Source organism: Gracilinanus agilis, chromosome 1, assembly GCF_016433145.1.
Source record: "Gracilinanus agilis isolate LMUSP501 chromosome 1, AgileGrace, whole genome shotgun sequence".
NCBI classification, from domain to species: domain Eukaryota; kingdom Metazoa; phylum Chordata; class Mammalia; order Didelphimorphia; family Didelphidae; genus Gracilinanus; species Gracilinanus agilis.
Window position 1 is genome coordinate 258,824,675 of NC_058130.1, and position 22,822 is coordinate 258,847,496.

The window sequence follows — 22,822 nt, forward strand, 5'->3', positions numbered from 1 at the left end:
AACTCTGAATCTTGGGAAGACAGATGGGGAGGATGCCCAGCTTCCTGTTCCTCCTTTAGGAGGCTAGTAGTTCTCTAAATTAGGACTGTTAAGCTTGAGGACACAGGCAACTTGGAAAAACTAAGAGAACTATTTTCTCAGTACTGCAGAAGGGCCAATGTGCCTAGGGCCCTTTAGACCTATGAAAGTCAAATTTCAATATTAAAAATAGCAGTGTATAGTGGGTTTGGGATCCAGAGACATAAATTCTAGTCCCTGCTCTGAGTGTAAGGACTTGTTTGATTCCTTATGTATAAAATGAAGCAGTTTGATAGTGTAGTTTCTAAGTTTTTTCCAGTTCTACAAATTATTATGTATGATTTAGACTCCCTTTTGGCAAAATTTTAACTGTCTCATTTTCTTTTTCTCTTGCTTTAATTTTTTAGGCATATTTTTTGTTTTTACATCTTTTTGTCTTTTTAGCAACAGTTTTTGAATTCTTGATCAATGTTTTATTTTCTATATTAAGTTCTGTATGAGGTGTAAAATTTCTTATGATATTCAGGTTTCTTGGTTAGTGTTTGGGACTTGGGAGACTAAAGTCTAAAGGTCTTGAGAGACCTTTAATTGTTTTAAACATCATATTACTTTTTTTGAATTGAAAATTATTTTTTCTCCCTCCCTTTTCTCCCCCATGAGAAAAGAAAAAAAAAACCCTATATAATTAAAAAAACATAGTCCAGTAAATTCCTGTATTGTAATTAAAAAAAAATTATGTCTCATTCTGTACACTTACTCCATCCCATCTTTGTAAGGAGGTAAGTAGGTGGGTCGCATTTTTCATAATTGATCTTCTGGAAGGTTGATCATTATGTTGATTATGGCTCTCTAATATTTCTAAGCTTTTTGAGCCCTATGCTCATTACATTATCTCTGCAGATTCTCTCTTCAAGGTCAGATTTTCTGGCTTATATAAAATTCATATCTTTCATATATGCATTTTTTATCTCTTCTTGCACTGCTACCAACTTGATCCAGGCCTGATCACCAAATGATTGAGTTATTGTAATAGATTTCTGATTGGCTTCTTTATCTCAAGCCTTAGCCCAGTCTCTGCTCAACTGTCTGGTTCATCTTCCTAATATATAGGATATATTTTATGTCACTCCACTATTCAATAAACTCTAATAGTTTCCCGCCAAATCCAGAATCAAATATAGTTCTCTTTTCAGCAATTAAAGACCTTTATAACCTGCCTCCTTTCTACCTCACCAATCTTTTTGTATTTTTCTCACTAACTCTGTGATCCAGTGACAATGTTTTTTGTTTGTTTGTTTGTTTTGCTGTTCTTTGAATAAGACACTTTATCTCTAGACCAGACATTTTCAAAGACTGCCTCTCATTCCTGGAATTCTCTCTCTCTTCATCTCCACCTCAGGTCTTCCTTTGTTTTCTTTGACTCTCAAATAAAATTGCATATTCTAAAAGAATTCTTCTCCATTTCTTCTTAATTCTACAAATTTAATCCTACGAATGATTCCCTGTTTATTCTATATATAGATGGTTTCTATGTGGTTGTTTCAATGTCTCCTGTGGATTTGTGAGCAGGAGTTGACCTTGGTCCTTCATCATTCTTTGTATCCTCAGTGCATATAGTACCTGGCACATTTTAAGTTGTTAATAAATGATTACTGACACACATACAAACCCATTCATATACACATAAATGCATATGTAAATATGTATAATTATATATTCTTTTGATTCCCATTCATTAATCAGAGGTATTTCATATCTAACTTTTGTCAACATATATTTTCTTAACTTTTTCATTTCTCTTCTGTTATATTTATGCAGGTCAGAAATGGGCATATTGTAGTCCTCAATTGTTATAGTCCCTTTTTTTTTCCATTTAGTAGCAAAAACAGTAATAATAATAACAAAAATAGCATATACATATAGCTTTTACTTTGTGCCAGGGACTATGCTGACTGGTTACAAATATATATATATATATGTATATATATATATATACACATGCATATAAAATATTCATTATTCCTATTGTTTCATCAGCATTTAGATGGCACAATGATTAGAATGCTGATACTGGAACCAAGAACACTCATTTTTCTGAGTTGAAATGTAGGCTCAGACACTTACTAGCTATGTGATCCAGTTCAAGTCATATTACTCCATTTTCCTCAATTTCTTCATCTGTAAAGTGAACTGGAGAAGGAAATGGCAAACCATTCTGGTATCTTTTCCAAGGAAGACCCAAATATAGTCATAGAGAATCAGATATGATTGAAAACAACAACAATGACAAACAACTGAAAATGACCAAACAACCAGAATGACATTGTTTCATTGTGTATGGTGTCCTTTATGTCTAACATGGTGTCCCTACTTATCTCTTTAGACCATATTACTTATTAGTATTGACTTTTCTATGATATAACTAATATAAACTATTTAAATTAAGAACCATTCTTTTATAGAATAGTTAACACATATGAACATAAAATCTTAAAAAGAAGAATAAACAGTATCTGTAATCTTTTGAAAAGTTATAAAAATCACTAATAATCATAGAAATTACAATGATCTCAAGGCATCACATTATACCCTTAAAATTAATGAAGAATAACAGATGAGAAAACTTAGGTTAGGTAGGCTGTGTGGGAAAAGGAATTCCAAAAGAAAAGTCAAGATGGAAAAGAAGGAAGAAATACAATGAGTTCTCTTTAGTAAAGCTCTTTCAAACAGATCTAGGTAAAACTCTAAACTGAATCCTGCTTAGGAAATCCAAGATGAATGAAAATGAAATGAATGAAAATGAAAACAAAATCACCATGAATCATTTTTCCATCCAGGTCAGCACAGAGAGATGAAATGACAGAGAAAAAGATCAGGAAGTTGAGGGTTTGGGGTGAAAGATGAGTTATGGTCAGTACTTGGATAAAGAATATTCTAGCATAAGAAGAGATTCTTTACTAAGGTAAAATATGGTATACATCCTTGAGTGTGATGTGCAGGGTGTAAAAATATGTGACAATTATTGGGTCTTTTGCTCATTGTCTACTTCCATGTCACAAATCCAGAGCAGATGGAAGAAAAGACCTGTGCCTAGGGGTGGCAGTCCAAGCTGCAGCTATCATTGCCCTGGGATGTGTATCCAGCAAGGAGCAAGTTTAAAAAAAAATAGTTTTTTTGTGGGTTAGACTTCCATCCCCCAAAGCAGAGCAAAGATTTAGTTCCAGCTTCTAGCCTAGCGGAAACTTGCAAATGAATAACTAGGGCAGAAATTCCAGAGCAAAGGGTAGCCTAAATTTTTGTCATTCTGAACCAGCAGAATTTCCCAACAGGCTGATAGGGTCTGAGGCCAGCAGTCTACTTAAATCATACCCAAAACTAAGTCTTGAACTTGTAGAACTCAGATATTGAGAACAATGATCTGACTTTGTCCTTTAATTTTGCCAAGGATTTAAGGCCCTGTAAGCTTACAAAAGACCAAATGGTGGGTTTATGGATTAAAGTGGTATGTGAAAAGACATAAAGGGATTTCAGTCCATTCAAGAAATGTCTATATTTCCACCAAAGTGTTAAAGTGAAGTAAAAAATGAATATTGTATATTGTTTATAGTAAAAATAAATGAAAAGTCAATTTATGTAGCACTTTATCAACAACAATTCTGTTAGGTAGATAGTATAAATACTAATATTATTTTATAAATTTGGAAAATAAATATTGTGTATATATTCATAAATTTAATAACTTTATCAACATTAGATAACTCAATAAAGGGCCCAAAGTACCATCAGCACAGTTAGACATAGGAATTAAATCTCAGTCATCTGTCTCAAAGTAGTTTCCATGACATTATATTGAAAACTATGGAACTATTATAATTATATTGCCAGCATTACTTATGGGTGATTTTTACAGGTTTTCCAATTTATCTTCTGGATGTTTTCAAATCTGATGATTATCATATGTTTAAATGCCTATAAGCAATTTATAACAGTCTAATTTGAGACTGAGTCCAGGCATTTTGATAGGCGATTAATAGTTATATTTTCAAGGAAAATAGTATTTTATTAGAGTCATAGCTTCTGATCTCAATTACCTATGGTATGTTTTAGTAACCCATTTTGCTCTGATGGAAATGCTTCATAGAAAAGACTTTTGATGGCTTAGAAGATGAATATCGCTATTACAGAGTAATTCTATTAAAGAAGAAGAAGAAACAATAGGCAGAATGAATCAAAGAATAAATATTCCCTAAAGAAAACTTCATTGATAGTTTATTGCTATGAAGATTTTATCAAAAATAAATATTATTATCATTACTTTGAGGGATACACACATGCACATTGAACTTCTATGAACTTGAGATAAAAATCTGGTACATTTGTATTTTATATATTTTTTCATTATGAACATTTATTATTTCGAATGAACTATTCAGTCAGAATACTTTTAATAAAATATGTAAAATTTATTCCATTTAAGTGACTACTTCTTATATTATATATATATGTATATATTAATAAGGTACAGAAAAATCAGACCTTAGAATTTTCAAAGGTTGACTATAAAATTGAGGAGATTTTTGAAGGTAGTGAATATAAATAACTCCTTTTTAAAATGATGGATCATTTGAATTAAATACATTTCATGCACCTGAAATTAGGTCTTTTCTTTTCTTTCTTTTTTTTCCCCCAAATTAAACTAGGTTGGCAAATAAATACAACTTTCCATTGGCTGGAAAGAATTCAGTAAGCATTTGGAAAAGCGTTTCCTATTTTACTCCCTTTTCCATACAGCTTCATTTATTTTATAAAAGTATCTTTCAAAAGCAGTTACATTTTTTCATTTTTACTTGTGAAGTGTGAAGGGCACTTCAGTACTTAATATCAGCTCCTTTGTATTTTTCTTATTCAGTCTGTAAGTTATTTTGATAGATGTTATTTTATATTATCAGTCTAATATTTTTGCTTTTTGAGGTAAACTTAGCATATGTGACCTTGCCACTTACTAGATAAGAAACTTAAAAATTGAAAGAATAGTGAAATTTCTAATTTGCGAGCTTAGTATGGCAGAACATTTTGTTTTTACTTTTACTCTATAAATAAGATGTATTTTATACAAGCCAATAAAAAAGACATAAGATACAAGTACCCCTTTATGGTAATATTTAAACCAAATGTTAAAAATGAAAATGAGTTTTAAATATATATATATATATATATACATGCATATATCTATATCTATATCATCTTTTTCTCTAACTTGGGATATACATAGATGAAGTGGTCTCAGAAAAAGTCTAATTTATCCACTGGAACAATCTTTTGAAAAGAGCCAGGAGTTGTATGCAGGTAGCACAGAATAGCAGTATATATGATAAAAAAAAACATTTATTTTAAATGTTCACTATTGGTTTAGTTTTTAGCATTGGATAAGCAACATAATATTTTGAGGACATCATTTAATGTCGTAATAGATAAAAAGCCTTTCTAATTTTTTATCATGTGTGTTGACTTTTTTTTTTTCAATTTTAGCCTTTGACTGAATGAGAAGGAACTGATTATTACTCCAGCAGGAGAATTTAATCTCATATAAAAGGAAGATTTCTGATAATGGATTTCATTATAATTCATAAAATGGCTTAAGAGGGAAAATATAATCTTTTGATAGATTACATTATAATTTATATGCTCATCTACATAATTTATTCAGGTTTATCAATTCCTGATATCAAGGAATGAATTGGATGGCTATGATCTTTTTTTTACCTTATAATGTATATGACAAAGGCAAAATATCCCTTTTGTAAATGAAGAGGTGGTTTAGAAACCAGGAAAGCATAGATTCATATCCAACCTCTTACATGCACTGGCTTAGTAATCTCTCAATAATAATCAGTTCTCTACAACTGCAAGTTGAAGAAAAGGCATCAAACTGTATTATCAGAGGGAATTTCTTCACCAATGAGTTCCTAAGGGAATTACAAGTCCATTCCCCATTGCCATTCCTGGTCTTTTTAATATATAAGACCTGAAAGGTTGGCCTTGGAATTAAGAACACAATAGTTCTATTTCCACCTTTTACATATGGAGATTGTTTTTATGCAAAGCACTTGACCCCACCAAGTAGCCTTGTTTATTAGAACAGTTGCTAATCTACATTTTTAAAAGGCAATGTCTTTACCAGTATTTCCTTATATAAATGAAATCAGAGTTCTAAGCATATAGGCTATAGATTTATAGTCTTTAAGGAAAGTCCACGTATATCTTCATAAACATTTATTAAACAGCTGTGTGACCCTGGGCAAGTCACTTGACCCCCATTGCCCACCCTTACCACTCTTCCATCTATGAGACAATACACCGAAGTTAAGGGTTAAAAAAAAAAGAAAAAAAAACATTTATTAAAGAAAAAACAATATTTAAAATTATCTTTTAATATCTTTATCTCTAGGATCTGAAGTGGTGGATTTTGATGGAAAAAGTTTCCTGCTCTATAGATTTGATGAAAAATCCATAAGTCCCTTAAAAGATATCATTTCTTTTAAATTTAAAACAATGGAAAGTGATGGGATTCTGCTCCACAGAAAAGGACAAAATGGAGATTATATCACTCTGGAATTAATAAGAGGAAAACTTTTCTTATTCATAAATTCAGGTAAAAACATGCAAAAGCATAGGACTACATACATAAATGGTTGAATAGATATTATTTATGTTAAAAAATCATAGACATGTAGTGTGCTTTGAGTGTGCCAGCATAACTGGAACACCCCCCCCCATGCATGTTGTTGAATATCTTTGCCTCCATTAACAGTTTAAAAGCTTTTGATATTTATGATGTGACTGAATTTATGTATCCTACCTATGTTTGTACTTGAAATTAGCTTGATAATGGGAAAAAAAACAGATGATTTTTGGTTTTCATGACAATATATCCAGATAACAGCTGTAATGTCATGAACTTAAGATTAGGTGATCATAGAACTTTAAAAAAAATAATATAATGTCTTCATGTAGTTTGGCTGAGATTTGGGATTCTAAGATACAGTGCAAAGAAGCTTAGAGTACCACAATACAAAGCACAGAGATGGAAGCCATCTTTAATGAGGGGAAATACAATCAGTGGGCAAGTTAATGATGATGGAACAGGAATAGATCTGTTGGGGAACTTGGGAAAGGAGACATCAAATCCTATAAAGTCCAGTGGGGTTTTATAGGGTAATCTTTGTCTAGTGGGACCAGACATCTTGGGGACAGAGTGGAGAGTTTTAATCAGTATAATAATACTAATTAATTTAAAGCTAGAAGACTGTTACTGAGCTACTATGTGTTCGAGAGCACTTGCGAAATTTGGAACTAAAACTCTCTGCTGGAAGAACCAGGGTTATTACAGGCCTTACTTTGACTGGATAGTTTAGAGGATTTGAATCTGTCCATTAGCCTCTTTTATAGAAGCAGAATGAAGTCTATGAGTTTTTACACATAAGATTGAGCAAAGTTAAGTTTTTCTTCAACATCAGGAATACATTGAATATAAAAAAAGATCTAAGAAGGTAGCAACAACATAATTTAAAGGATACCATATTTAAGACTTATTTAAGACAAGTTGACCAATATTTAGTCTAGGGAAAAATCAAGGAATTGCAATCATGAGGATAGATACTGTATTACAACATGGAAACTGTAATTTTCAAAAGGATCTGAGGTTTTGTTGTTTTTTTTTCCTCTCTCTCTTAAGGTGATGTTAAACTGCATTCTACTAACAGCCTCATTAACATCACAACGGGCAGCCTCTTGGATGATCAGCACTGGCATTCTGTCCTTATTGAGCACTTTAATAAACAAGTAAACTTTACTGTGGATAAACACACTCAACATTTTCATGCAAAGGGAGAATTTAATTACTTGGACCTAAATTATGAGGTGTGAAAATTACCTTTCATTTAATAAAACTTCATGATTTAAATTCAATTCAACAAGCAAAAGGAAGTAAGATTTTATGGCATTATCCTTTCATTGTAGCAAAAATTTTTGCTGAAATTTCTATTTAGATACAATAAATAATAAGATATTTTTATTATATTGTGGCTCCTCCCTAGAATTGTGGAACATTATTATTATAGATAATCTTTTTTTATCCAAGCATACAATGACACAATTTCATTTTCAGAAAACATCTCACAAATGATGAGAAACCAATATTGAAAAGAATATTTTTTTTAAATTGCTTTTGGAAATCTCACCATCATTAAATCAAGCATGAGAAATTTCATCATGTTTTACTGAACTCCTGCCAATATAAAGTCACCTATGAGAACTCACAGAATTAAATAGCATATCCCAATTACATTACTTAATAAGATAAAGAATGAAAAAATAAGTATATGATCGATATCCATTTTCTTAAATTTTTTTAAGAGACTGAGAGCATTTTTTAGCTTGCCTATTAAATGTTGCCTAAATCGCATCAAAATGTAATATCTTCTCTGTCCAATCCTTTGTTGCTCATCTTTATGGGAACCAAAAATACAACTTCTATTGTTCATGAGGCATGAAACGGCCTTGACAAATAAAATGAAATGAACATTTCAGTCCTATGTCAGATTTACCACAGTCAAATAGAACTAATTTATTGATGGATTTGCAAAGGGCAACAGCCTACAATTTTACACACAGACTGAAATGTGTACATATATATATATGTATATATATATATGTAACAACCCTGTCCTGATAAGGTTTATTATTACCTTGATATATGATGAGTAACATCAATCCTCAACCCATTATCCACCAAGTAACTGCATCTAAAAGCCTGGTATCAGACTACAAGTCTGTGCTGGCTCCTAAAATGTATGTTATTAAAGAAGTTCCTTTGTATATACATTTGGTAGGTCCACGAATCTCTCCTTTAGTTGTCATATTTAACCTTTGTTTGATATGAGCACATCCGACAACAGTCAAAGGCCATAAAGCAAAATAATGGAAATCTGGGCAATCTATGATTTCTACCCCTCTATTTGAAATCTTTATTGTTTATGTTGCAAATAAGTTGTCAGAAAAATTATTAAATGGTTTTTTTTGATGTCTGTTTTCTTTCTAAGCTCAGCTTTGGAGGGATTCTAGCAGCTGGAAAATCAGTATCATTTTCCCACAGGAACTTCCACGGGTGTTTTGAAAATCTTTATTGTAATGGAGTTAATATAATTAATTTGGCAAAGAGACAGAAACCTCAGATCTACATCATGGTAAGAAATTCAAAAGATGGAAGGTGGGAGTGGGGAAAAGGGTATAATGAGGGAGTTAAAAAAAGGGGAGTTATGGAGATAAATAGAAAGTGAGAGAATGGAAAGAGGCCTTATTTTCTTATATTATTTAAGATGGTTTCTCATATCTTTTCCATTCAATGTAATAATATATTGCTATCTTCAGTGGGAAGTTATTTGGGAGGAACAAGGGAAGGACATGAGCTAAAGAAGAAAGGAAAATAATTAGAAAGAAGATTTAGGTGTTGGAATAACTATGAACTTAGAGAGGGGAAATATTAAAGATTTTAAAGTGGAGGATGACAACGAGAAGGATGTCAGCTTTAGAAGAATTTAAGATGAATGAAATGAGAAAGAATGAGCTATAGCAGAAGGAGGAGAAGAAAGAAAGAGATGAACTTAAGATGGAGAATGAAAGCCTAAGAAAAAGAGGTAGCAGGCTCAAAAAGGAGAAAACTGATAATACAACACATTTATAATAAGTAGTTAAAGCAAGGCAAAAGGTCAGTAAAATAAGAGAAAGGAAATTGATATGGCAGTCATGGTAAGGACAAAGGGAAGAATTGTTAGGAAGAGTGGACAATATCTCCGGAGGTACAGACACTAAAGAAGAAGTATGATAGTCATTTTCAAAGAGAGGCATTAAAAATAAAAAGAAACTACAAAAGATCTCACTTCTCAAAATGTTAAAGTACTGGGAAATTTTTGCAAAGATTGCTCTGGCACCACAAATATTTAAGTTCTGCTAGGCCAAAGCCACAGAGGCTGGTAATCTTTTCCATTCCCTCTAACCCTCTTTCTGTGGCTGCTTGATTCCTCAAAGAAATTGCCTCCCATTGCTTCTAATACTAATCTAACCTCATATTTCTTATATTTTTAATTTAATATTTTATTCCAATTACATTTCAAGGAGTTTTAAAAATTCACTTTTTTATTCAGTTCCAAATTCTCTCGCTCACTTTCTCCCCTATGCCCTCACTGAAAAGATAAGAAATTGTATACATGCATAGTTGTGCAAAACATTTTCCCATATTAGTAATGTTGTGGAAAAAAGCACAACCCCTGCCCCGCCTCCCCAAAAAACACACAAAAAATAACGTGAAATAAAATATGCTTTGATCTTCATTCAGACTCTCTTCTTTTTCTGGAGTTGAATAACATTTTTCATCATAAGTCCTTTGGAATAGCTGTCAGTCTCATTTGATCATCATATAATATTGCTGTTGATTTGTGCATTGTGTTCCTGGTTCTGCTTACTTCAGTTTGCATTAATTCATGTAAGCCTTTCTAGGTTTTTCTGAAAATCATTTCTTATAGCACAATAATATTCCATCACAATCATAGACCATAATTTTTTCAACTATTCTCCAATTGGTGGATATCCCCTCAATTTCACATTCTTTGTTACCTTAAAAAAAGTCTTAAAATATTTTTGTACATATAGAGCCTTTTCTTCTTTTTTAAAAATCTTTTTGAGAGGGGGCAGCTGGGTAGCTCAGTGGATTGAGAACCAGGCCTAGAGATGGGAGGTCCTAGGTTCAAATCTGGCCTTAGACCCTTCCCAGCTGTGTGACCTTGGGCAAGTCACTTGACCCCCATTGCCTAGCCCTTACCACTCTTCTGCCTTGGAGCCAATACACAGTAGTGACTCCAAGACAGAAGGTAAGGGTTTAAAAAAAATCTTTTTGAGAAACTGACCTAGTAGTAATATTGCTGGGTGAAGGGATAATCACTGTTTTTTTGTCTTTTGTGCATAGTTACAAATTGTTCTCCATAATAGTTAAATCAGTTTATAGATGCACCACCAGTTTTTGTGTTCTGATTTTTCCATCTCCTCTCTAACATTTGTTATTTTCCTTTTCTATCATATTAGACTATCTGATAGGGAGTTGTTAAATTTGCATTTTTCTAATCAATAGTGATTTAGAGCATTTTTCCATATGACTATAGATAGCTTTGACCTAAAAATTGCCTATTTATATCTTTTGACTGTTAGTCGATTGGAAATGACTTCTATTTCTTCTGAATTTGAGTCAATTTTTCATATATTTGAGAAATAAAGTATTTATCAGAGAAACTTGCTGTAAATATATGTTCACAGTTAAGATTACTGTATATTTCCCTCTATCCAAATTTTCCCTTGTTGATCCTTCTCTCTCTCTTACACTTGTCCCTACTCAAAAGTTTCCTCCCTTCTAGCACACACCCCTTTTAAACCTCTTTCCTCCTACTTCCCTGTAGGGTAAGATAGATTTCTATTTCCATTTGAGTGTTTATGTTATTCCCTCTTGAGCCAATTTCAATGAGAGTAAGATTCAATCACTGCCCACCAAATCCCCATCTTTCCCTCCACTATAAAATCTCTTTTCTGCCTCCTTTCCCTGAGATAATTTATCCCATTCTGCCTCTCCCTTCCCCTTCTCCCAGTGTATCCCTTTCTCACCTCTTAATTTTATGTTTTTTACATCATCCTATCATATTCATCACTCATTATCTCCCCTTTATTTGTTAAAATATCATCCTATGATAGTCAAGTCATACCTGTGCTTTTTGTCCATGTACAGTCCTCCAAACTATCCTCATGATAATAAAAGTTTTTAAGAGTTATAAGTAGCATGTTCCCATATAGGGATATAGACAGTTTAGCCTCACAAAATCCCTTATGGTTTCTCTCTTCTAATGGCCTTTTTCTACTTCTCTTTAGTCTCATATTTAAGAATCAGATTGTCTATTCTCTCTAATCATTTTTATCAGGAATGCTTCAAAGTTCTCTAGTTTATTGAATAGATTTTTTTTCTGCTGGGCAAACAATTCTGGTTTGTAATCCTAGCTCCTTTGTACTCTGGACTATCAAGGCACTCTTCTTCTTTAATGTAGATGATACTAAATTTTGTGTTATCCTGATTGTAGCTATAAACCATTAAAATTTTCTTTTGCACATTTTTTCTAATTATTCCCATTATGTTATTTATCTGTTGAGGTTCTTCTTGTTCTTGGAGGAGTATACTGCCTCAAGCTATAAGTATATTCTTCTCTGATACTTGGGGTTTTACTGGTTGTCCTTGTTCCTTAGGGCACATCTGTGAAGGAAGTGACCTTTGCTCAGGGGAATTTTGCAGCTGTTTTGCCATTCTATATTCAGTACCCCAAGTTATCAGTTCCCTGGTTGTTTTGTTAGTTGATTTCGTCCTTTCTCCTCTGCTTCCCTGTTTCTTTCAACTGGCCTAGGCTGTGCAGACTCCCCTACCTTAGTTTCTATTGCCCCAGGCACTCTGCCACCATGTGGGAGTGAGGAGGTTATTTTACTATAGTTCTAGTTCTCCCTCTCTGCTTCCCTGTAGCTCCAAGACTCTACTGTTATCTGGGAGTAGATAAGGTACTGCAGTTCTAGTTTCCCCTCTCTCCATCCTTGTAGCCCTAGAGGTCTGATGCCACATGAGAATTTATAGGTTTCCTGCCTTCTCTGCCTATGCAGAGTGCCTCTTGCTGGGTTTATTCCTTTTCTACAGCTTCATTACATTTGGCAGTGCCATGGGCTGATGCAAAATCTGCTTTTCCAGGAGATACTGTGCTACCTAGGGTGCTCCCTCCTTTTATTCCAGTGATACATGTTCCTCCAGCTTTCTTTGTTTTGAGGCAATTTATTTTATTTTTTTGAATACATGGAGAGATTAGGGGACAGGAGTGTCCTTTACTCTGCCATACTAGCTCCCAGCATGAAACCTCTAATTGTTTCTTTTTGACTGCTTGCCATGTTTTTTATTGACCTGAAAGTTCTGGAATTTGGCTCTAATATTCCTTGGAGTTTTCATTTTGGTGTCTCTTTCAGGGAGTAATTAATTCCAAAGCAATCAAATCAAAAGAAAGTTTCCATTTCTATTTTACCTTCTGGTAAATAGGATATTTTTTTCTTTTTATTTCAGTTTCCAGGTAGTTCAACAATTTTTAAATGATCTCTCCTAAACCTGTTTTCCAAGTCAATTGTTTTTCAATAAATATTTCACATTTTCATTTATTGTTTCTTTTTTTCAATTTTGTGTTATTGTTTTTTGATGACTCATGGAGTCATTAGCTTTTATTTATCCAATTCATTCTTAATGAATTATTTTCTTCAATAGATCTCCTTCTCTAAGTGACCAATTCTTCTTTTTAATTACTTTTATGCTTCAGTGAATTTTTGTACTTCTTCTACCATTTGGCCTATTCTATTTTTAAGGTGTTATTTTCCTTCAGGATTTACTTGCATCTTTTTTTTTCTTTACCCAATTTTCCCTGTATCTTTTTTATTTGCTTTTTAAAATATTTTTGAGCCCTTTCAAAAATGTTTTATAGGTATGAGACTAATTCACATTTTTCTTTGAGGCTTTGGATACAGCAGTTTTGATTTTGTTATATTTTCTAAGTTTGTGTTTTGATCTTTTAGGTCACCATAAAATTTTTCTATGGTTCCTCCTTTTTGTTGTTATTGTTTGTTTATTTTTCCAGCCTTTTTCTTAACTTTTTAATTGAAAAAAATGGTTAAAGTTGGTCTTTGTTCCTGTTTAGGAGAACACACTGCACTAAGGTTCAGATATTTTTGGCAGCTCATTTCAGAGCTAGTTCTGGAAGTTTGCATTTTTTCCAAATTCATATGTTCTGAGACAAATATTTATTTTTCTCTTTCCTTGTGCTCTAGCCTCTGCAAAAATTCCTTTTTATCCTGGAACTGTGACAAGGGTCACAGCTCCTTTTTTTGTGGCCACAATTGATAGTGTGCTCCTCTTCCTCTTCACTCTAAACCTGGGAGCCAGGATTACAAACCAGATCTGGATCTGTGTATGGAAAATACAACAGAGTCCTGCCCCCAGGGCTAGCAAAAGGACTCCTATAATTGTCTTCTTTTTTTATTTTTTTATTTTTTTTTATTTTAAACCCTTAACTTCTGTGCATTGACTCATAGGTGGAAGAGTAGTAAGGGTAGGCAATGGGGGTCAAGTGACTTGCCCAGGGTCACGCAGCTGGGAAGTGTCTGAGGCCAGATTTGAACCTAGGACCTCCCGTCTCTAGGCCTGGCTCTCAATCCACTGAGCTACCCAGCTGCCCCCTATAATTGTCTTCTGACCAGTTGCCCAACTCCCTTACCACTTGTACTGATTAGTTGCCCTCTAGGCCTATGTTGACATGTAGCCTTCCCTAGAACACTGATCTATTCTCTTCACCCTGGGGTGGCAGATCATTCCTGTCAACCTTCTAAACTGACTTGGGGGAAAATACCCTATCCTTTTGTGGGTCCTGCTGTTCTAGAATTCATTATGTTAAAGTTTTTTGGAGAGGAATTTGGTAGAGAACAAGTGAGTTGCTGACTTTTTCTACCATCTTGGATATGCCCTCCACCACACTGCCATCCTAATTTTTAAATAATTAGATTCTTCAGTAAACTTTTGTACCTTTTTTTTAAATTAGGTCAGTTCTGCTTTTAAAGAAGATATTTTCCTCCATGACTTTTTGTGCATCTTTTTCTGTGTGGCCAATTCTGCTTTATAAGGAATTCTTTTCAGTGGATTTTTGTGGCTCTTTTACCATTTGGGCATACTGGTTTTTAAAGTAATATTTTCTTCAGTGATTTTTGGATCTCCTTAACCAACTTTAGATTCTTTTTCATGATTTTCTTGCATCTTCGTTATTTCTTATCCCAATTTACCCCTAATGCTCTTCTTTGATTTTTAAAATACTTTCTGAGCTGTTCCAAGAAATATTTCTCATCCTATGACCAATTCACCATCTTCTTTGAGGCTCTGGATATAGTCTTTTTGATTTTGTTTTCTTCTGTGTTTGTGTATTGATCCTCCAAGTCACCACAGTAACTTCATAATCAAATTCTTTTTTGTTGTTATTTGCTCATTTCCTTAGCCTCTATCTTGACTTTTAGTTTTATGCTAGAGTTGGATTCTGTTCCTATGATAGAGGCTTCAGGCCTTTTTTGCTACTTTTCCAAAACTAATTCTGGGAGCTTCTAAGTTTTTTGTTCTTTCAAGGTAGGATGATATACAGAAAGATGAGATCACTGCTCTCTTGGCCTATACTCTAGTTGGTGAAATATCACAAGCAACACTTTTTTGTCCTGGAACTGTGACCAGTATCTCTGATCCCCTGTAGTCATAGGCTATAGTGTACTAGTGATCCTTCTTGCCCTAGAATTCTGAACCAGGACTGCATATGGATAATGTAATAGTGCAGCACTCAGTACCAGTAAGGGGAGCCCTGTAATGTCTTTCTGACCAGCTATCTGACTCCCTTATCATCTGTGGACTGAGGGCTCCAGAAGCTAAGCAAACAAATTAGTAGCCCTGAAACCTTACTTCTGGCCTACACTGGGGTTTGGGTCCTTGCTGCTGATTTATCACTAGGCATGGGACCACATTACAATTTTGTCCCTGATGTTGGTAGCTGCTAGCTGCCCTTTGCCTGAATTTGTGGCCTTTTTACAGGGTCTTGCTCAGTGCAGCCTGTGATCAACTGCATTCCACTCTCACCCCAGTAAGACAGACTTTTCCTGAGAACCTTCAAAGTTGTCTTGGTGGAAAATTATTTCATTGTCTTTTTTTTTTAATTCTGTGGCATTATAATTCATTTTGAGGCTTTAAAAATAAAAACAAGATGTTTAAAGGAGGGGAGCTAGAGCTCAGATGAGTTCCTGCTTGCCTTTACTCCATTTTGGCCCCACCTTCCCAACCTTATATTTTCTGAGTAAATTCCATTTTTGTTCTAGTTTAAGGAATTCTCCCCAGGAAGGGAAAAGAAATGAAAACATTCCCAGAATGCACACTGGAGTTATATGTGAAATAGTAATTTTATTCCCGCACAGAAAGGGAAAGGGCTAAGTTAATAATGAATAATAGAACAATTACAATCAGATGAAAGGCTAATATATAAGTTTCCTCAGGGTATTTGCAATTTTCCTTTTTTTTTGTCAATTTCTACAATTTTCAAGTTTTATATAACAAATTTTATATTTCACTTCCATTGAGTATAGCCAAATGGACTCTTTTATTTCTGATGATTTGTTTCTCATTGGACAACTCTTTCCTTTTCATCCATTCTTCTATTTTTATCACCACCACTGTTTCTACTGTATTGTCTATAATTGCCAGTAACCTACTGCTCAGGTACGTAGGATGGGGGAAAGATACCAGGTGCCTTCCAAGATCTTACAATCCCTTGTGCTAAAGAGATGATAAAATTTAAAAAAAAAATAGAAGTTGCCTAGGGAGTCATGAATGCTTACAACTTGCTGGTGAAAATGTCATTCCTTCATTGCCCATCCATTATATCTCAGAGATATGTAAGGGGGCAATTTTACCTGGTTTAAAAAATTTTTTTTAGAATTTCTATCTTACTTGTTACCTATACTCTGAATTATTATATAGATTCCTGAAGCTATGTATTTTAAATAGCCTTTATTACATTTTTCTTCAATATTCTGAATGTCTATGAATATTCTTCCTCTGCTTTCTAGCTTAGTGAATATTCATAAATGATTCTTCTCCTTTTTGCCTTCTCCTCTCTTTCCCTCCCTTTCCTGATTTTTTATTTTCTTTATTTCTTTAGACTAAAGTTATTTTTGTTCAGTTTCCAAGATTTTAGATAAAATGTTTGCTCTTATTAGATGTACTTCATCAGTACCACTTGTTAGGTGGTGTAGTATATAATGTGATGAACTTGGAGTCTAAAGACCTGATTTCAAATCTTGCTTCAGACATAGTTATGTGACCCTGAACAAGTCATTTAACCTCTCTCAGTCTCAGTTTCTTCATCTGTAAAGTGGATGTTATATTAACAACTACTACTGAGTATTGTGAATATCAAATGAGATAATATATATAAAGTATTTTGGAAACCATGAAGTACTATATAATACTTATTAGTATTTCCAGAAGATTATCAATTATACATGTAAGGATAGTATCTCTCTTCTGCCCCAATCTATACAAAGAATGAAGTTTCAGATATGTAAATCAGATACTTTATATTCTATGATATTTTTGCGAGGTATGAATCATTTTAATTACATTAAGAAAGAAATTGATCATTTGGCTGAAAGGATCAGTTATACCTATTGAGCCAAATATAAAACAACATTAAATTTAAAGTGGACCGATTGAAGATCTTCCTGCATTTCTAATTTCATTTTTAATCTCTTGTTTCAAGCATATCTTGTAGTTCTTATACCCAAGGTATGTTTCTTTCTCTGCAGCTATGCATGCAGTTCTCCTGTGGTTGTCTCCTGACTGTGTTTTCTTTACTTTATTCATATTTTCACCCTCATTTCTTAGATTGAGATTGTGTATTCAGAATAATTAATTACCAGGAACATTAGATAAACTTTGGTTATTTCCATCTCTATAATCTGGATGCCTCCCCTCTTGCCAATACTGATTCAGCTATTGGTATTAGATGCCTAACTCTACCTGAGTCTCTGGTTTCTGTCTCAGTCTCTTGGTTCTATACCAAAAATGTTTCCTCTCCTGACATGATCCTAAAGTGGGAGTTGATTTAATCTCTTGCTATGATCTTGACTAATTCCAGTGACATATGACTTTTCTTAGGCACAGCAACCTTTTTCTCTAGTTCATTGGAACTAAGAAGGTCCTATCAACTTTTGTGGCTCCCAGGAATATGTGGCCATGTCTTGTCTTTCTTTGCTACAATTTAGGGCTTTTGTTGTCTCCATTTATATTCTGACTGTCTGGATTTGGCTTTTGTAGCTCATGTAATATCAAGATTCCTCCAGGGGCACTGAGGTGGCTCAGTGGATAGAGTGCCAGTTTTAAAATTCAGAAAACCTGTGTTTAAATCTGACTTCAGACACTTCCTAAGCTGTGTAACCCTGGGCAATTCACTTAACCCCAATTGTCTAGCCTTTACAGCTCTTCTTTAGAACTGATGTTTGTATTGATTCTGAGACAGAAGTTAAAGGTTTAAGAAATATTTCTCCAGCCCTTCAACTCTTCTTTTTTCAATGTGATGGCTGATTCTGACTACCCTTAGATCCATTTCCAGAAACTTGAAATGGTTGATCTTTAGCAAAATTCTTGTCCCTATTTTTGCCAGCTTATGGTCCACTTGCCTGACCTTACACTTATTTCTATATTGTTGATTTTCTCTCTAGCTCTATTGGTTTCAAAGTGACCATCTTGTGTAATTTTCCCTTCAAATTTTTGTACCTGTGGTCTTTCTCAAGTCATTTTTAGATATTTTCTAAAATTTATAAAGGAGAGCCAGATTTCTCTGCAAAGTTTCATTTCACTAACTAAACAAAAAGTTCTTTATTTTGGTAAAACATTTCACAAAAACTCTCATTACTGTTGTTGACAAAATGTAGATGTGTGATCAATAATAGTATAGTTAGGTGGAATTAAATATTTTCTTTCCTAGAAGTCTTTGAGCAAAGGTTAGATTACCACTTATTAGATAACTTATTTCAGGACATATTACAGTATGGAATGAAGTAGATAGAAATCAGGATCTCTTTCCAATTCTGTGAAAGAGTGGGTTGCCTTCAGTGTTTCATATTTTACCAGAAATTTTCTCTGCTTTTCTCTATAGCTTTTGGGGAATAAAAGGAGATTCTAATAATTCTTAAGTCCAGAAGAAAACTCCGAGAACCTGGGAAATTTGTGTAGCATCTTCCTGAACTTTTGGTAGTGATCTAGCTAGTTTCCATGGTAACAACTCTGGGGAAAAGAAACCAGGTCCAGCCCTGTTACAATGGTTTATGAGACACGTTCTTCATTTCCACATAAAAAGGAACTAAAAAGAGATTTAAATTTTCCTTTATGTCATAGGCTGCATTTTTGTTGGGTTTCTTTGTTATTGTTCCCAATAGGCCAGTTTTCCTGCCTGTATAATTTCCTTCATTTTTACTTAATTTCTAATCATCCAAATAGAGAATAATGTTAGGTTCCCAGACAGTAACCCCAAGTATCAGTCTTTGATGAAATTAATAAACCTAGCAATTTGGTATGGTGGTTTCCAATAAATTAATATTAATTAGGAATTATTAAACTGTTATGACTACAAATTTTCCCAAAGTGGCACTATTGTCTGGCCTAAAACATAGAACTTTAATATCAAATTCTGGCAAAGGAAGGCAGAAGTGTAATTCTGAGAATCATGGACTCAGAGTCAGAAGATTTTAGTTCCTATCTGGTTTGCCACTAATTCACTGTGCTATATTAGACAAATCACATGGCCTTCTTAGGTCTCAGTTTCCTCACCTGGAAATTGAGTGGCTTGGATTAAATATTTCTTGAGATCTCTTCCTGTTCTATAATTTTAGAATTTTGGTGGCATTTTCACCAAAAATGAAGCCTTAAAGAGATTGTTATTGTTTTACTGTGAAGTTTTAGTTATTAGAGTTATGAAAAGCAGAGATTTGGTTTAAAATTTTAAAATTATTTTTATATTCTACAATATTATGAAATATATTACTTTTTAACCATTTCAAAACAAATTCCAGTTCCAAATTGTATTATTCTAGAAAATAAATGTCTTAATTCATCTCATTATGAAAATTAGATATATTTATTCAGACTCTCAAAGCAAAATTGAAGTTATTCTGCATTGTATATACAAACTCCATTCTAGTCAAACTGTTCTTACTTGCTTCTCCCTCAACAAGATATTCTATCTTCAATTTTTACTATATCTCACATCTATTACTTTCCTACCTCTGGTCCCTTCTCTTCAGTGACTCCTTTACCAGGTATTTTTTGAAGACTACAATTCCTTTATTCCTCCCCCTTTAAATTTTTTAAATTATTGTTTGTTTTTTTCTCTTTGTCTGTACATTGTGATCATTTTAAATCTTCTTCCCTTGTGGCCATCCTGAAGCTCCTTATAATAAAGATAAATAAAGAGGAGGTAGCAGAAACTAATTGTACATGGTGTGGACACAATGTTCTATCTAAGAACTTACTCTCTGCTGGGAGGCAGTTGATAATATGTCATTATCTCCCCACTACCAAAACTTTCCCTATATAGTCTCTTACCCTCTTCTATGACTCTCATCAAAAGAATGTGAATTTATAAAAAGTTTTAAAAAATTCTTTCTGTCTTTGCATTTCTAGGACCTAACATATTATCTTTCATGTTGTTATTGTTTAATAAATTCTCCTTGAATTAATGCAGATCTGTGTATGTAAATTTTATTTGTTTCAAATAATTAAAGGTCTCTATACCACTTTGTGATAAATCATGATTTATCACAAAAAAAGTAAAAAAAAAAGTGCCAGTACATCAAATGTTAAGCTATAAGAAAATTGTTTCATTATGTAATTTAATTATGCTTTTATTAAATTCTTCTACTAGTATGATTCATTTAAAAAGCTTAGGTATTGATGGTCTCATCATTTTCAGTGATTCTCTATTACTTCTAAGGTCAAATGTAAAATTTTGTGGCTTTTATAACTCATCATAAACTATCCTTTCCCTAACTTTTCAGTCTTCTAACATTTTACTCCCCTTCATTGTATTTTGCTATCCAGTTACAGAGGCTTCCTTATTTTTAATTCCCACAGGCATCTCCTTATGCATACTATATTCACTATCTGTTCCCCATCCCTGGAATTTTCTCTCTCCTTATATTTGCCTACTTACATCTCTGACTTTATTCAAGTTTCAACTTTTGCAATATATCTCTCCTAGTCCTTTTATAAAAATGTATTTTTTATGTTACATGTTGATACAATTTTAAATAACTTTTTTTCCAACATTTTGTGATTCATATTCTCTCTCCTACTTCCCATCCTGTACCCCTCCCCAAGATGGCAAAATTTACATATGCTTACACTAGAGAAAAAATCATAAGGAAGTAAAGGAAAAAATGAAAGAGAATCTCCTATTTTTCAGAGTTGAGGGAGGAGTAGCAAATTAAAAAGGAAGAAATGCCATTGATAATTGACAACTATATATATGTATATACATATACATACACACATATGTAAACACACACAAACATACATATATATACATATATGTGTAGATAGATAGATAGATAGATAGATAGATAGATAGATAGATAGATAGATAGAGATAGATAGATAGATAGATAGATAGATAGATAGATAGATAGATTTAAACCTTTACCTTCTCTCTTAGAATCAATACTGTGTATTGGTTCCAAGGCAGAAGAGCAGTAAGTGCTAGGCAATGGTGGGTAAGTGACTTGCTAGAAAGTATCTAAAGCCATATTTGAACCCAGTATCTCCTGTCTCCAGTCCTGGTTTTCAATCCTCTGAGCCATCTATCTGCACCCCAGAAATACTTTTTAAAGTACCAATTAAACATTTACAATAAAAATGTATTTCTAAGATAGAAATGCCATTGTGGAATCTTACTACTATGTTCTTTTATTTTGTTCTTAGGGAAATGTGTCATTTTCTTGTTCACAACCACAAACAGTTCCAGTCACTTTTCTGGGCTCTAGCAGCTACCTAGCTCTACATGACTCCTCTGGGCAGGATGAGATATCTGTGAGTTTTCAGTTTCGCACTTGGAACAAAATGGGACTTTTGCTATCCAGTAATTTTCATCAGCATTCAGGAAGTCTCCTCCTCTATCTTCACAATGGAAAAATTAGACTCAATATCTTCAAACAAGGAAAACAACAGAGTGATGTCACAACAGGTAATATATTTTAATTTTTTAATTAATTGGTTTATATTTATAATAGTTCTATGACCTTTGTGATATAATAAGGAACCTAGATAATTTTCTTCATCATACTAGGCATTCAACACTTATTGGATCAATAAATTTATGACTTAATTGATGAAAAATATTTTTATTAATAAAATACTCAAAAGAATTTTGTCCTTTTATAACAGGAGTTTTGCTATTGTGATCCTCTGGCATTTTCTTAATAAAACCTTTAAGAACTGATCATAAAATCATAGATTGATTCAGTGTTAGAAGGGACCTAAAAGACAGCATTCTATCGATTTTGATTATATGCCCTAGCATTTTGCTTTTTTTAGAACATAATATTCATAATGATGGTTAGAAAATATTGGAGATAATTTATGTGCATATGTCTAAAACTTGGGATGCTAGGCACATATTAGGCATTTAATAAATATTGATCATTTAATATCCAGGTTCAGTCACTCAATTCAATAAATATGTATTGCAAGTCACTGTGATTTTCTTGGCACTGGAAATACAAAGAGAAAAATGAAGCAATCCCTGTCACCAATTCCCTCCCAGCTATCATCCTTCCAGGTGTTAAATGCTTCTAGATAGATGAGCATATGGACAGAACAGAGAATAACAAGAAAAAAAAAACACATAGATTTTATGTGTTTTGACTTTGACTTTCAAATAACTTCTTAAGTCAGTGAGAGAGTCCAGCATTAATGTTCAATTTTGGTCAATTCATTGACTGAGTACTTTTAGGTTCTCAGTATTTGAAATATAATTATTGTTCATAACTGAGGGTGTTTATTGGGAGTTCACATATTTGGAATAATATACAAACAATTGAGGTAGCATGGTAGAGGTCA

At 33.3% G+C, this 22,822-nt stretch overlaps 1 protein-coding gene across 5 annotated transcripts in view; it reads left to right on the forward strand.

Moving 5' to 3' along the window:
- LOC123235194 (contactin-associated protein-like 4) overlaps positions 1–22,822 on the forward strand; it is a 433,004-nt gene that overhangs the window by 188,489 nt on the left and 221,693 nt on the right. For 4 of the 5 annotated variants that reach the window (XM_044661292.1, XM_044661308.1, XM_044661323.1 and 1 more), the window contains exons 3-6: positions 6,467–6,670; positions 7,754–7,938; positions 9,120–9,263; positions 21,686–21,947. In XM_044661292.1, coding sequence (XP_044517227.1) covers positions 6,467–6,670; positions 7,754–7,938; positions 9,120–9,263; positions 21,686–21,947 — 795 coding nt within the window. The remainder of the gene's footprint in view (positions 1–6,466; positions 6,671–7,753; positions 7,939–9,119; positions 9,264–21,685; positions 21,948–22,822) is intronic. The other variant, XM_044661300.1, reaches the window with a different exon arrangement.